At 33.1% G+C, this 16,712-nt stretch overlaps 1 protein-coding gene across 1 annotated transcript; it reads left to right on the plus strand.

Annotated features, from left to right (window-relative positions):
* The first annotated feature begins 11,307 nt into the window (after positions 1 to 11,307).
* LOC108214641 (auxin-responsive protein IAA9) lies at positions 11,308 to 15,693 on the plus strand. The gene is made up of 6 exons (XM_017386764.2): positions 11,308 to 11,512; positions 12,584 to 13,288; positions 13,377 to 13,603; positions 13,710 to 13,851; positions 14,908 to 14,969; positions 15,312 to 15,693. Exons 2-6 carry the CDS (start codon positions 12,615 to 12,617, stop codon positions 15,347 to 15,349), a joined length of 1,143 nt encoding a protein of 380 aa, XP_017242253.1. The 5' UTR covers positions 11,308 to 11,512; positions 12,584 to 12,614; the 3' UTR covers positions 15,350 to 15,693.
* Positions 15,694 to 16,712: the final 1,019 nt, after the last annotated feature.

Consider the following 16,712-nt stretch of genomic DNA (forward strand, 5'->3'; position numbering starts at 1 on the left):
TGTTGAGAATACAAAACAACTTGACGCACTGATTGCCGGCTCATTTGACAAAATATACAACAAACATACTACTAAATATGAAATGAGGCCGAGGAGATTAGTGTGAGGCACGAATTTAGCGAGAGGTTATTCTAGGGTGTATAAAAACACAATAAACTTTTAATATAATGTAAAGTGAAAAGAAAAATGGTTATATTATTAAAAAAATGTTGTTGCAAATTTTAGATAGTAATGAAATTTTAACTTACAAGAGCATCTCCAAGACTCCAACAATCTCCCTATTCAAGCTCTTCAGCTAATATTTGAGGAAAATTTTTCAAAACCAAACTCCAAAGTCTCCTAAGGGGGTGTTTGTTTAGCACTTAAAACCCCGGCTTCTAGGTTTATATAAATTAAAAGCACTTATTCGTACCGTTTGTGAAATAAGTCAAGAAACACTTATAAAAAGCTAGGAATGCTAGCTTTTGTTTCAGGACTTCTACTTTTTTCCCAAATACTTTAATCACTTATAAGTCTTAACTTGCTTCTAACATCTACTCCACTTTTTTATTTTAAGCAATAAGCACTTATTTTAAACTCACCCAAACAGCCCCTAAGTCTTCTTCAAATCCTTTCAAATCCTTAGAGCATCTCCAAGAGTCTCCTAATAGGCTCCTAAATATGATATAAAAAATATGACTCTTAGAGCAAGTCCAAGAGTGCCCTAAATTGATGTCCTAAATTTTATTTAAGGCATTTGAAGCAAATGAGTGCTCCAACAATGTCCTAGTGGTGCCTTAAAACACTAAGACATCTAACAAATGCCCTATTTACGAGGCACTACTATGCTTGTCCTAAACCATTTCAATTAATAAAAAATTAGTTTTCTTTCATCTCTCTCCTCTTTCCTTTTCATTTCCCTTCGATAACAATTCAAATATATTACTATTTTAATAATAAGGCACAGTAATGAGATATGTTGTTGGAGTTAATATATGAAGATGATGTCTTAAGTCACTAGGACAATATATTCTATTATATTTATAAGGCATTTGCTAGGATATTGTTAGAATTGCTCTTAGTAATATAATGTATTTTTAAGAGTGACAACTCCAACAATGCTCTTTATATCCTCTCATATTGTATATTTTATTCATATCTAAATTCACTATGTCAAAGATTCAAATTCATGTAGTGAAGGGAATGAATTTTTTATTATTAAAAACAAGTTAAGAGCCATTACATGACTCTTAAAAGAGAGGAGAGAGAAGAGACTCTTAAGCTTTTTAATAGCCACTAAGAGCAACTCCAATGCAATGCTATACTTGGTTCTATTGCTATATTATAGCATCAAAAGTAAAAAAAACGCAACTCCAAAGGGGTGCTATATTTGGATGCATCCATGCATAGATGCATCCTTGGTTCTATATTTGAAACCAAGGATGGATCCATCCATGTTGCCACATCAACTTCAAAGGGAAGAATTTGTTGAGATATTTAATAAAATTTATAGAAGGTAGGTAAAAGTTAATGAGTTGGTTAAATTTGAAACTAGTTATAGAACTTAGCATTAGAGTGCAAGTTTTATTTTAACACCAAAAAACACTTTTTGGTGCTATATTATAGCAATAGCAATAGATGTATAGCATCTAGCATTGGACTTACTCTAAGAGTCTCTTGGAGCTCAATTTTTATTCATCCTTTTTATATCTTGAGTTATGAGCCTATTTAAGAACCTACCGGAGATACTCTTAAGAGCTCCATCATTCTCCTATTTTTTAGAATCTCTTTCCTCTCCTTATCTCATTCTTTACCACTTCAAACAATACACAGCTTGCACCTTAACACATACATGTACCTAATTAAGTAATAAAGAATAGATAGAGAGTGAATTTGAGGAAGATTGTTGGAGTGTTTATGAAATTTTAACTCCTAAATAGTTAAGAGTTGATTTTTTATATTATTTTTAGAGAAAAATTTAGGTGATTGTTCGAATTGCTCTAATATAAACGAAATTATTTTTTATCTACTAGTATACTACTGGAGTATGACCTCATCCACGTCATATTCAGCAGAAAATGAGTCCCGAGAAAGATAATTAATACATGTGAAGACAGTGTAGTGTAGCAAGAAGACACCAACATGTAAAAGCCAACCAAGTGCAGATACGCGAGTGTTCCAGATACATTGCAGGATTCAATCACTGTGTGTATACAATGCAGACTATTTGGTACAATGAACTATTCAACAACAGGTTTCTATGGGGCACCAAGTATTAAATTCTCATACGATATATATGGTCCCCTGCCCCAGTCGCTCGCCGCTCTGCTCGAAGTTGTGCTCCTTGAGGCTTCAGCCGCCAAGCCACCCTCACTGAAACTCTATGTTTGCTATTTGTGTACAATTGTTTTTTTTTTTTTTGAAGAAATTTGTGTACAATTGTTGAAACTAGTTCTCAGTAAATTATATACTTATTTTTTTTTAATGACGATAAGGAAATTTTGAAATTGATTGATTAAAGCTCAAATTATTAATTGCACGGAATGTGTGTTTTTCTGCACATTATTACTTCTTCTTCGCGAAGAAAGAGATAATTTACGAAAACATGAAGATCATAGCTATACTTCAGTTTAGTATATATATGCATGATATGTCGAGTCTGTAGTTAAGAAATGAGGATAGAATAGAATTAGAGACACCTAGTCCTGGTTTCTGTCAAATTTTCAAGCAAATTATTCTCAAAATTTTATAATTTTTCAACTCGATTTTTCTGATAAACGCGTTTGAGATCGAGTTTTTTCCCACAAATTGATCGACTTGTTAAGGATAGATGAGCAAGCAAATTTTAATTGAACTTGGCTTGTATAGTTCATGAACCGAGTTAAGTAGTCTTGTTTAGCTTAATGAGTGTGATATAAACAAGCAGATTGAGTATCTTGTTAAAATTACACTTGAAGATACATAGGGGCCATTTAGGCAGTGTTAAAAGAAGTGACTTCTTACTTAAAGTGTAGAATGGATTAGAAGTAAATAAGTTAATAAAATGTTTGGAAAAGAAGCAGAATCTCTGCAAGAGAAGCTATCATTTTCAGCTTTTTAAAAATACTTCTGCTTATTTACACAAACGGGTCAAGAAAAGTGGAAGCGAGAAGCAGATTCCGTTTCTTGGAAACAAACAGCCCCATATTGTGTTCAATTTAAGCATGCTACTAAACAGGTGACAGCTTATGTTCGGAGTTGAACTCTTAACGAGTGTAGTCGAGCCAATTGTTGATCTCATTGACGGGTTAAATCATTCCAAGGGTTGATAAAATGACTTCAAGCTAGAATCTCCTCGTGCTTAGCTCTAATTATAACCCTAACTTAATTCACAACCATTAGTAGCCTAATTCGTGGAGAAAAATTCAATTCTTACAAAATATTAAAGTTAGAGAGTCCAAAGTCTAAACTATACGAGAATATGGTGCAATCAATCACTTAACACAGCTAAGACAAAATTTTGATTTCTGATGACCGGCTCCGATTTAGTAGATTTTGTGAACGTTTGATTAATCTTATTTTTCATAAATAGGAATTTGTTATTTTAAAAAGGAAAAGAAATAGGAATTTGTGTTCGAAGAAAAATATGTACTTTATTCTGAAATAATTTCTTATTTTTTTACTAAATAGTTAATATAAAACATTTTTTTATTATTTATCAAAAAAATATAGATATATGTATTAAAAGAAACATTTGGTTTTGTGCCGGTCAAATTGACCAAAGTTTGACTGAAATTTATTAATATTTTATCAATTGAAATTTTTTTAAAAAGTATGATATCGGAAATAGCTTTTAATCTACTTTATGATGTAATTTTCATTTGTTTTAAAATAATGAAATAGTGACTTATAATCTTTAATCAAAAATTAATTAATTTGACCAACAAAAATAGAAATATAAAAGAGGCGGAGGGAGTTTGTCTTATTTTGGCACCGAAAGTAGCAACTTATCCTTTCTCTAGATGCTTTACTCGAATCACAGTGTCAATATCTCGTCATTGCGGTTCAGAGTTCTTATGTCCGACAGTTTCCTTCATGATATGGAGCTTGATGAAGCGATTTGACGAGGTTCAATAGACTTCTTTAGTTGTTATTAAATTGTTTAGAGTTATTATTTAGACTATCTAATCGTACTCAACTTGACTTCGAGCTTAATTGGCAAAGAAAGAAATGATAGCAGGATGCCAACTTAGAAAAAGGAATGCCAGTAGGAATGAGTATGATGAGATGGAAATTGGAAGGATTATGTGCTACACATGCGTTAGGCATGACAGGAAGCAAGTGATGTATGTTTAGGGCAAGCGTGCAAAAGTCACCTGGAAGCTCATGATGCCATTTACGACCGGAAAAGTTCCAAGCATAAACACCATGTACCTTCTTCGATGATACTTAGTTCAGTTTCATTATAAATTTCAAATTTTCGGTTTTTTCTTACTTAGTTTAAGCTACATCTTGTGTTCTAGTATTATCCTTGTTAGATTGTTAGATTATAAGGCTCAATTTCTCACTTTTCGAAACGGGTATTTTATGCATTAATCAGTGTAGTTTGTTGTTCATTCCCATGAATTAATGTTACGTTTGGTTGAGCAGAAGGAAAGCAATTAAGTAAAAATAGATATGAGGAAAGTTTTGAAAAAGAAATTGAATGAATGCAGAATTGTTATGATTAGATTTGGAGAAGAAAATATGTATAAGAAAACATAGAGCATTCATTCTCAATTGAGGGTGTAACATCTCGTTTAGCACAAAAAAACGAAATGAAATTTTGAATAATTTATCATAGTTTTCATATTTTATTTCATTTATTTGCATTCATTAATCCTAATCAAACACATACAAATCTCTTATATTACGTTCAAATGTTGAGAAGTTAGATGAAAATGGAATGGCGAAAATATAGGATGAAGATATAAGCAAATTTTATGAATAAAAGAAAATTATTTATATGAAATAGTTAATGAACATGAATGAATTTTCTATGAGGATCATATGAAAAATGATGGATGGATGGAAAGGAGCATTCCCTTCCCTTCAAGACATATACTTAAAATTCAAACTCAGGATTTAGTTCAAATGATTTGAAGTGGAATGAAGAAACAAATTATAAATATAGATATTTTTTATAATTTTCTTATTATAAGAATCTAAATTTCATTTAATTCTCATTTTGTTCCAAATACAGAATTTTTCAAGGTCTCCGTTCATTCAAAATTAGAATTCGATTTTAAATATAAATGCGCAACTATCATATATCGCTCGATTTTGGCTTAGACTTGCTTCACTAAATTTGAAAAATCACATATATTTTATCTTTTTAGAATAAGTTTATTTTAAATTAAAAATAATATTCATCATATTTAACATCATATTCGGCTCGCGCGTTAATCCTTTGTAAATTTTAAGTGCGTACAAACTTACTTCTGACTCAAAGTTAATATTTAGTTAATTAAATGGATTTGTATCTTTATTCACAATGAAATAAATTATATTATTAATAATCGTTTCCGTGGCACCGGTATTAAGTACTCTATGGTTCGGGTCTTTAGCTGGTCTATTGATAGAGATTAATCGGTTTTCCCCAAATGCGTTAACATTCTCCTTTTTTTAATGTTAGTTATTGATGCGCCTCGTCCCGCTTTTATGTATTTAATTTAAAAATAATATATATATTTATAAAAATGTTATTCGATATATTAATTGTTGTCTATCTTTACTAATTACAAATAATTACAGTGAAGTAGATTGACTTATTTAGATATATAATATACACACACACACACACACACACACGAATTAAATTACTAATTACAAATAATTACAGTGAAGTAGATTGACATTAAATTACTAATTACAAATAATTACAGTGAAGTAGATTGACTTATTTGGATATACACACACACACACACACGAATTATATATTGAAATTATATTTGAAAGATAACTGTTAACGGAGGAATTTGGTAATCAACAAAATTTGAGGTTGTCGCTGGAATCAAGATCTGTGACGGTGGTCGTTCCCTGAAACTCGTATCGAAGAGTGGTGGTGATGTGTGTAGGTGTGGCTGAGATCGGAGGGATAGGGTTCAAGATCGCGAAGAAAACTAGGGGTCCCTTCCCTAGCCTCTTGTTCCCAAGAATTGCACGTGCCTACAATGTGCCTACGTACCCTTTTTTATGAGGGATCAAGTCGGACGTAGTTCTATTCTCCTAAAAACCTAATTGGATTAGACTTTCCCTTCTGCCGCCATCCTGAAAGGGACCCAGCACAATGAGACCAAGTCTTGGGCCTTGTAGAGACTCTCGAGCGCCCACGACTTACCTTAAATGCAAGGGCACTTTTCTACTCGCCAACAGGGACAACCCGCCAGACTACAGAGATAGAGCCTTCCAGGGTATATCTTCGAGAAGGTTCCACAAGCTCTCTGACAAGTACAACTCGCCAAACTACAGAGCAAGGCCTCCTCTAATCTTCATTCTTTATCTCCCAAGGAGGATAACTCCTCAGACTACAAGGTAGAGTCTTCTACAATCAACACTAGGTCCCATACATACTTAAGGGTGTCCCCCTGAACACAATATGTCCCCCCTGCCCTTCTTGTCTTCGTGTGGAACATCTCCATGTAGAATCATTCGAATATGTCTTCTTCCTACCAATAAAGTGCGCCATGATTGGAGGCTTCTCGGCGCGGCCAGATATGTGGGCCAGCCCACATAGTTGCAGAGTCTAGTCTTGAATGTGTCCGTTTCATGGGCCTGACCCACAATAACTATTGTGTCATCTGCAAATTCCAGATAGGTTATAGGTTTAGCAGATTCGCTTAGAGAGATTCCTTAAAATGCTTTTTTCCACAGCTTTGGATAGCATTGAACTCAGAACTTCCCTTGTTAAATTGTATAGCAGAGGAGATAAGAGATCCCCCTGTCTAAGTTCTCTTTTAAAAGCAAACTCTTTTGTTGGGGATCTATTAATGAGGATGGAAATTCTGGATGTCCTTAATAATGATTTGATCCATGAGATCCATTTTGAGTCAAAATTCCTTTTTTGAGTGTTATATGAGAGATTGTGTCATGTTCTTGTGCAGCATTCATTTAAAACACTCAAATTCTTAAATATATTTTGGAAAAGACCTGGCAGATTTAGAGATTTTTATTTAATAATTAGTTTCAGATATAGTCAATTAAGAATTTTTTTTTAATTGATATTAACGTGCAACTGTATTTGATTTTATTATATGGGTCCCACATAACATATAAAAATTCATATTTAGGATTCCGTTAAATTTTATATCAATAAATTTTTAGAATTAACTTAGTAAAATTTATAATAATTGGAGTGTTTAAAATAAATATCTACAAAATTCGGATAATTAGGTGAGATATTTAAACGAGGACGATGATCATTTTGGTGTATAACCCAAACTTTTATATGCTATTCAATATCAACTTACATTATCAATTAAAACAAAATAGGGTATTATCCAGGGCTTAAAAACGAATAATAAGTAAAAATGAGAAAAGAATCATAGCCGGAAATTAAAAACAAGTGATGGTGTTGTCGTACTGAATCTGCTGCGTGTAATATATACTGGGGTCTTTTGGTTCAACTTTTTTTTTTTTTGAAACACAACCTTCATTACTAAAGAAATACTACAGAGCCCCTAGTTGTAGTAGGAGGAGAAATAGACATAACAGACAACAGAGACATCAGAGACACACACAACAACCAAACCTAGACAAGAGAACTGAGTAACAAAACCTAAACAGAGATACTAAACTGAGCCTTGGCTGCTAACAAGAACACTGACAAACAAGCGAAACATTCTTTCACCCCACTATGACTATTGCCTCATCCTCAGACATATTTGCAATTTCATCCTCCCAAATGAAGTCATATATTTCAATTTCAACTTGCTCCTGACCCTAAGGCCAACCTGGAAGCCCATTTCATCCATAAACTGCGCAGCGAGACCTGGACCATGAGGAGCACCCCATCCAGCATCCAAAGCTTCATCCATCAACTCCATTCCATTTCATCCATTGGAACTTCCCTAAACCAAGGATCCTGGGAACCCATGCCAAGGTCAAGCTCAGCCATGCCTACGGGCTCAAAGAACAGGAAGAGGCAAGTGAATAGATCCGTTCCTAGCAAGGCAAGATATGTAGCCACTTTGTTTCTCCTCGGATACATGTACTTAATGACGCAGTTTCATGATACATTCTTCTTGAGTATCATAATCTGTTGGATTATGCTTCTTGCCCCTTGAGGCACCCCATTGTGTTGAAATATCAGAGCGCCAAATGCTTCTAGATTATATGTTTAGATGATAAACTTTCTTGGTGACTCTTCGAAAGCGCGCCTCATACCCAGATGAATAGCTTCAAGTTGCGTTAGCAATGGAGAGAGGTGGGGAATAATACCCGATATGCTGCGAGACATATTTTCATTAGCCCTCCTTAAAATTGCACTAATCCCTGTCGTGTTTCAATTGGCCGTCGGAACTGGAAGAGCCGCTCCATGGACATTAACCTTAAAAGGAAAAAAAAAAGAATTATTATTTTAAATAATGAAGAGGATTATAAGTAATAAATGAACTTGATGTATAAGTAATTAAAAGCGTTTGTACAATTTTATTGATAAATCAAATGAGTGTTTGATAATTCATATTTATAAATTAAAAAAATAAATTATTAAAATATCTAAAATGTTATTAATTTAAATAAAATTTATTACACCACAAAATTTTGAAATTTTGTAATAAAATATAAATTACTAAACTTGATTTTCGTCTTGTGCTTGAAAAACTAAAAAAAACAACTTCTACCTCTTCGATCAAACAATATAAAAGAAGTAGAAGCAATATTTTATAAAAGAAGCTGGAAGTTGGGTTGATTAACAGCCCATAACATGAATGCGTAAGTAAGAAGGGTGTTGGTGGAAAGAGGAAAGTGCATTGAGAGAGAGGAGGTTAGATGTCCTCTTCGCTAGCCGGCAGTGCAACTTCAAATGCCGCTTTCTTGTCTCCTTTCCTAACTATCTGTTTTCTTTTGTCCCCCACTCGCTTTCATTTATTACGTGCCTTACATCAAACCCCCTCCTTTTTTTCTCTCGCTTACACCCCTCCATCTCCTCTCTTATCCCATCAATGCCCTACCCTTCAATAGTATTTATTTCCGACTTCTCTGAAACTCGAACTCTCGATAATATTATAAACAAAAATATATTCGATAATTACTTCGGATAATCAATTCGGTTCGGCTTACGTTTTTAAAAATTTGTCATGCTTCTGAAGAGGTATGATTGAAGTCGTATGACAATGATTTGATTATAGCAGCTGGAAACGGATTATTAGTATGGTACAAATAAAACAGAGGGGTGTGTAAATTAAGTTAATATGAGGAAGCGTGGTAGCCGTGGTCTGTGGTTGATATAGAAAAGAATGAGTGGGACTTGAGTAGTTGAAAGATGATGAATTTGGCTAAGCAAGAACCTGAATTATGTGAAATTCGTAATTACCATTCTCAGTTTACTGCAAATACAGTCTTCTTCCTACTTTCCCTCCACACTAATGATGATCCGTGTGGTATTGTTCTTCCACCGCCTATCTCAAAGTATCAAGAGCAGCTCCGCTGGCTTAGCAAAAGGTTTTCTAAATATATATTTGTTGAAATATAAATTATTTGATTTTTTTAACATGTATCTATAAACTTTTTATTATATAATTTTTATTTAAAAAAATGAATTAAAAATATGTGATTAATATTACAATTCAGAAAAAAAAAATGATTTTAGTTATGTTGTCAAACACTTAGAAATACGTATCACATCAAACGACTTGTATTTAAAAACAGAAAATAATTAATAATTTAATTTCTAAAATATGAGGATTCCATACTGAATGGCAATTCTAACATTAACTTTTTATTCCCAATTATTATCATAATATTCAATTTAAAATTTATTAACAAAAAATGTCAAAAATATGAAAATGAGCGTGAAAAATGATAGTTGTATATATAATTATTCAAAATTAAATGAAGAATGTGTTTTTTTTTTGACAATTTAGACCTATATGTCTGATGAATATGTATTCTAATACTTCTCGTACTGAGTCAGAATCGAACCCAAGTATTGCGGGTCAAGCAAAAATAAATCTACTATTTGAAATATCTAATCGTGCTCCAAAGAAAAATGAGTAGTCACCATATATTTATACTTGGTAGAAACAAAAAGTAAATCTTAAAGTTTATGTTAGAGATTTTACATCTCCGTCCATCCTTTTCTCGATGCAGTATTTGTCAAGGTCACTCTATTTTGTTTTTTTTTTTCGAGGTAAGATCACTCTAGCTTGATCGTTTGAAATTTTTTTATAGCAGCCTTCTTTTTCAGATTTAATAGCAGATCTTAAAATACCGGAGGCCGGAGCAATTGTACTTTTGGAAATGACAACTCTTGCTCCTTCCATATTTCTCAGATCATTTATAAATTTAATTTGGATTTTCCAGTGAGGAAATTTAACTTGGATCTTTAATATTCTTAATAGTTCGTTAGATTGTGTTTGGAAACATATTTTATTTTATATTTTATATTTCAAATAATATGATTTAAGATATCATGTCAAATTTTTAATTTTATTCTGATATTTGAACGTCATGAATTTCATTTCCAATTCGAATGAGTTTTTAATAATATAATAAATGAGATTGAACTTAGGATAGATTTAAGAAAATAACTTAAATAAAAGTAAAATTGTGAAAAGAGTTCTCATATATTAATTTTAAGACTTATATTTATCACGCACATATATTTTCTTATATTTAGTCTATATGTAGTGTTTTAAAAAATTCCCAATTTACCGAAAAGTTTATGATTAATCTCTCATTAGTTTTAAAAAATCTTTTTAAAATTATTAATATATATTTCAATTTCATAAAAAATCTCCAATAAATTAATCACTATAAATTTATTTATTTATTTTTTGAAAAGCAGAATATATATATAATAAAGTCTCAGAAGAAACCAACAAACTCAGCGCAATTGAGCCAAAACTAGAAGAAACCAAATCAGAACTATCATTCACGGAACTGAAAAATTCTCGAAAAAATAAACCAAAAAACCCCATAACACACACACTCATACCAGGATACCACCTTTGCAAACGACACATATTTAATTCAACTTCCCTCAACCAACGGCTGCGATCACTCCAATCCCTTCAATCCCAGCCGTCCATTCACAACCTTCCCCAAATCGGGGCTGTATATATCACATCAGTCCGCACCGCAGACCAAAATCTCCGTTTTGCCCTTTCCCTCTTTCTCCCCGTTTATCATTCCTTGTTTCCCTTTCTCCTCTACTCTCACTTCACACTTTTTATATTTTTGTAACAAACTCATCTAATCTCTGTAATGGACGTGCCTTGAAGTTACCGCTCTGCTCACGTTTTTACTGCTTACATTTTTACTCTTCTCACCAGAGCCGCAGTTGATTTTCAAGGTATGTGTTTGACCAAGCACACACTTACAGAGATCTCTGCGTTGTTTGACTTTGTGGTTATATTTCTGCTTAATTTGCTGTTCTTACAGATTTTTTTGTTATAATTACAAGCTTTTGTGAAATTCATCAGCTAGGTAAAAAATGTGGTTCTGGAAATTTTATCTGTATGTAAATTTTGTTTTTGTTTTTGTTATTAATTGTTAATTAGGTTTTTGTTTTTGTGATTCTAGATCTAAAACAGGTAGTTATGTTTTTGCAACATGGAGTAGTTAAAATTTGGCTAAAATACTTGCATGCCCCCTTTTTTTACTCCAGTAATTTATTTTTTAATATTTTGTTAATCATATATATTTTTTTAATTTGAGCTTGTTTTTGTGCCTTTATCATGTGAGCCTGAGGAAATTATTTGTTGGTTTGATGTATTTTTGGACTTGGGTTACATATTCGAAAATCGAGATGAAATTTAAGGTTTAGTTTGTTAATGTGAAAGCTTTTGACATTTTGTGCAAATAAGTTTTATCTGATTAATTTACCTGAAATAATTAGTAATTTTCAATGTCTGGTAGTTATGAATGCTTAACTTTTGCTGTTGGAGGCTTGGAGCTGTTTATGGATTATTCTGATTGTATGGTTTAATAATGTTCGGAGTCGGCAAAATTAGTTCTGGCAACTGATAATTTCTTGTTTTTTGCTGGATTACTTGCCTTCTGTCCAAACAAGATTGTGTAGGATGTGAATTGTTTCGGTTAGTTGATTATTTAGAAGCAGTATAATATACTAGCCAATTGCCATAGGTTGACTAGCTGTCTAATATGTTGAAATGGATGCATTGCAGTTTCTTGATTTCCTGATACCATTTTGTAGTGGTTTATAGTTTAAACTTTTAGTACTTTATTCTGCAAGAAGTTTAGTCCCTCTTTTTTCAGTACAAAGGATTCATTGGTGGCAACAACAATTCCCCTTTTCCGTATTAGCGGACTTATCTAAACATATTAATTGGAGTTATATGATTTTTGTTGTTTTACATTATTGATTTGGTCCACAAAATCAATTTGTCATTTTATATTGCAGGTTTAGAGGCAAATTTAAGTTGTGGTATCTGATGTCTCCACCTTTATTGAGTGTTGAGGGGCTAGGACAGGGAAATGTGACACGAATGGCTTCACAAGTTACTGTAGACTCTCCTTCCCCTGCTAGCTTGGAATTCAAAGAACGCAATTACCTTGGATTGTCAGATTGTTCCTCTGTAGACAGCTCACCAGCTTCGAGCGTATCTAAGGAGAACCGGAGCAATCTAAATCTCAAGGCTACAGAACTAAGACTAGGTCTTCCGGGATCTCAATCCCCAGAACGAGAGCCAGAACTAAATCTGCTTGGCACATGTAAACTCGACGAAAAAGCTTTATTTCCATTGGCCCCTTCAAAAGATGGTATCTGTGCATCTACACAGAAGACTGTTGTTTCTGGTAACAAGAGGGTTTTCTCTGATACCATGGATGGTTTCTCAGAAATAAAAGGACCTTCATACACTGAAGGAAATTGGATGTTTAACCCAAGCAGGACTGATTCTGAAACTGCACAAAACGGAGGACTTGGAAAGTTTTCAGGCAGTGCAAATATCAATGTAATGCTATCATCGGGTTCATCAGCTGTGACACATGCTGCGATAGTTAAAGAAATTCCTCAGAAAGCATTAGAAGTTGGGCATCATTTGAAAGCTGCAACTACTAATAAAGTGAATGGTTCCAACAACAATACTAGTGCACCTGCTGCAAAGTAAGAACTACTCTGGTTTCTGTATGTAAGGATTTGAAAAAAGAACAGTATTCATAGAATGTAGAATACTTACTTTTCTTCTCCACAGGGCACAGGTAGTTGGATGGCCTCCCATAAGATCATTCAGGAAAAATACACTAGCAACTAGCTCAAAGAACAATGAAGAAGTGGATGGAAAGCCTGGTCCTGGTGCTTTGTTTGTGAAGGTCAGCATGGATGGTGCTCCTTATCTAAGGAAGGTAGATCTTAGAATGTATACTACATACCAAGAACTCTCGTCTGCTCTTGAGAAGATGTTCAGCTGTTTTACTATTGGTGAGCCTACACTATAGTGCTACTACAGTTATATCTTATTTATAATGCTTTAAGCTTTGCTACTATTATAATGAGCATCCCAAGTCATTAATCAACAAAATTCCAGGTCAGTGTGGATCCCAGAGTACTTGTGGGAAGGAAATGTTAAGTGAGAGTAAGTTGAGAGATCTTTTGCACGGATCAGAATACGTGGTCACGTACGAAGACAAGGATGGGGACTGGATGCTTGTTGGAGATGTTCCATGGGAGTAAGCATTGTTCCATTTCACGTTCTTTTCTTGCATGGTTATATATGTGATATTCATAAAGAGTCGGTCATTCTTTTGCATAAGGCAAGGGAAGGTACACGACTCTTTTGCCACTCTGATATCACACTTATAGGGCAGATATCTTTTGTCTTGTTATGAGACCCTGTGGCTTTAGCTTGCATATAACCCTGTGCCACCTTGAATCTAGATTACTGTGTCTTTACCCAGCATATACCCCTTCCAGCCTGTAATAAGAGATTGATTGTTTGATGAACTTGGATATATGAGTTCTTAATTTTACAGATTTATAAAAATAGAAATATTCGTCTTGACACCTACATTCACTGAATATTGTCTATTGATAGAAAGTGCAAAGTTTGGTAGATTATGGCCATATGCATGTTATGGTAATCTACTAATCTATGAATTTGATCCTTCTTCCTGTGGCCAAGGTTACCCAAAAGCACTTGTCACAAGTATATTTCTATCCTTGACATAGGCATGGTTAATGTATAGAATGTCATTGTTGCTACCTTGTGCAAGAGAAACAGAACAAATCTGTTGGCATATCTGGAACTGTGGAACTTTCTTCTCTGTTTTCCATGTACCACATGTTAGACCTATACTGTAATTTTGCTGATTTTTTTTGAAAACATCATCTCTAAAATAATGTTAACCCTTTACTGAATAAGAGCATTTAAATTTTCACTTGTGAGTAGCATTTAAGTTTTTGAAACACTGGGCCTGTTTAGATGATCAACAATGATACATGGTCTTAAATTTTGTATTCTGAATGCTTTTTCCCCCCAGCTACCTCTCCCCCTCTCAATATTGAGTTCTAGAGTAATACCATTTTATTTAGTAAAGTTTACTTGTGTTGTTCCCTAAAAATATATGGTTTATTTGAGCTGGTTGACCTGCATCCCGGTGTATGTTCAGTATCTCTATCCCTATCCTTGGTATCAGGCTCCAACGGAAGTCATTTGATTTATATTTTAGTTTTATATGGCCTATCTGTATGTTAATAAACTACTGATATTGCGATGCTTGTCTTAGGATGTTTATTGATTCATGCAAGAGGCTGAAGATTATGAAGGGCTCTGATGCTATTGGATTAGGTTTGTACTACTATTTGGTTATTTCAATTCACCATTTCTAATAGATCCAATTCTCCTAAAACGTCAAGATGTTGGGAGAAGGGCTTACCAGGATCATATTATATTATAATGAGCTCTCATTTATTTAGAGTTTGGGTAATTTTTCTAAAAATAAATGAATGTTATAAATCTTGGGGGTTGCCCTGCATTGGTATACAGAGTTACTTGATAACTAATGTTCAACTTTCTGGCTATACCCCCTAGTCCCTAGTAGCATTTCCCAGTCCAGAAATGAATGTGGTAAACATTAGAATACGTGCAGCCTAGTTTGTGACCTCTATTAACTGTTGTTTCCTTCCACAGCTCCCAGGGCAATGGAGAAATCCAAAAACAAAAACTAGCATATTTGGGCTTCATGACTAATTTTCAGCTGCTTAGTTTGAAGGGTGATGAGTGGGCATAATATCAGCAGAAATGGCAAAATTACTCACGCCTAGGCTGGTGGCTGAAATGTGGATTATGGCCTAGTTTCCTTGTTTGTTTGTTTGATTGCCTCAGCAAATTTCTTGTGTATTCTGTGTTTGTAGTAGGTCTAAAATTATTATTGTAGGGACTTTCCTATGGTAAGAAGTCGACTTTGTGAAATCTATATTTCCTTATAGCAATTTAAGATTCGAAGTGCATTGTATTTTCTATATTTGTGGTAAAACCTCTTCCGGTGCTTCTGAGCAGTGTGCCTTTATTACATGTGCTGTAATTTGGTACAATGTTATTTCGAATGTCTTTGCACAAACCTTCTTTCTTTCTTTTTTTTTTGAACCTTTGGAGTAAATAACAAAATAGCTTATAATCCGTTTCATAGATGGTGTTTTTAATATAATTTTTTAATATTTTATATTATTTTAATAAATCTAAAGGTTGTAAAATTTAAAAATATATATATATGATAATATATTTTGTTTATAGTCGTAGAACTAAATTGTATATATAAATATATATAATTTTAATATGTTGTAACCTAGTAGGTCTTATGAACGATTTTGTAACCGTTCTTATAAATGAATAAAAACTGAATTGATTTGATAATAGTTCTTTTAAATGAATAAGAACTGAATTGATCTGATTAATGGTTGTTGCTCTTATATCAGTTTGATATTAATCCTTAACAATAGAGCTATTCCACACTTAACTTATTGTTTAAATCTCGGGTAACATATCATTATCAACAGACGAAAATAATAAAATAAAACACATCAAAACATACTAAAACATACCGACCGCAACAAAAATAGAGACACAAATCACTTTAAAAAGAGAAACATGAAACATCCAAAAAGATGGATGCAAGAATAAAAAATCTCATTGATAAGATGAAGACTATTAAAAATTGTTAAAGAAAAAAAAAATAAGAGAAAGGAGAATATAGATGTACTACGACTGAATACATAGAGCGGTTGACTTTCATTATGACTCGACTATATTGTTAGGTAGGACAATTACTTGATTAGAGGAGAGAGTATGATATCATTCCATTTATTGTAAGCTTTGCAATGAGATACGAGATACAGAAGGACGCTTGCTTATTTGGAGGAGTGAGGAGAGTATATGATAAAGTTGGGCAACTTGACCAAATCCTGTCAAGTTTATTATTTTTTTTATGTTTAATTGTTTTTTATTCAAAATGGGGTTACTTTCAAATTAAAGAATAATATAAACTTGCAAAGTAAGACGTTAATATTGATGTTATAAGTTTTCTCAAATTTA

This window comes from Daucus carota, chromosome 3 (genome assembly GCF_001625215.2).
Source record: "Daucus carota subsp. sativus chromosome 3, DH1 v3.0, whole genome shotgun sequence".
Lineage (NCBI taxonomy): Eukaryota > Viridiplantae > Streptophyta > Magnoliopsida > Apiales > Apiaceae > Daucus > Daucus carota.

Bases quoted from the DNA above. Each gene is read 5' to 3' on its own strand.
- LOC108214641 (XM_017386764.2), top strand. From the start codon at position 12,615: ATGTCTCCACCTTTATTGAGTGTTGAGGGGCTAGGACAGGGAAATGTG. The intron at 13,289-13,376 runs GTAAGAACTACT...TCTTCTCCACAG, and splicing joins ACTAGTGCACCTGCTGCAAA to GGCACAGGTAGTTGGATGGC. The intron at 13,604-13,709 runs GTGAGCCTACAC...ACAAAATTCCAG, and splicing joins GTTCAGCTGTTTTACTATTG to GTCAGTGTGGATCCCAGAGT.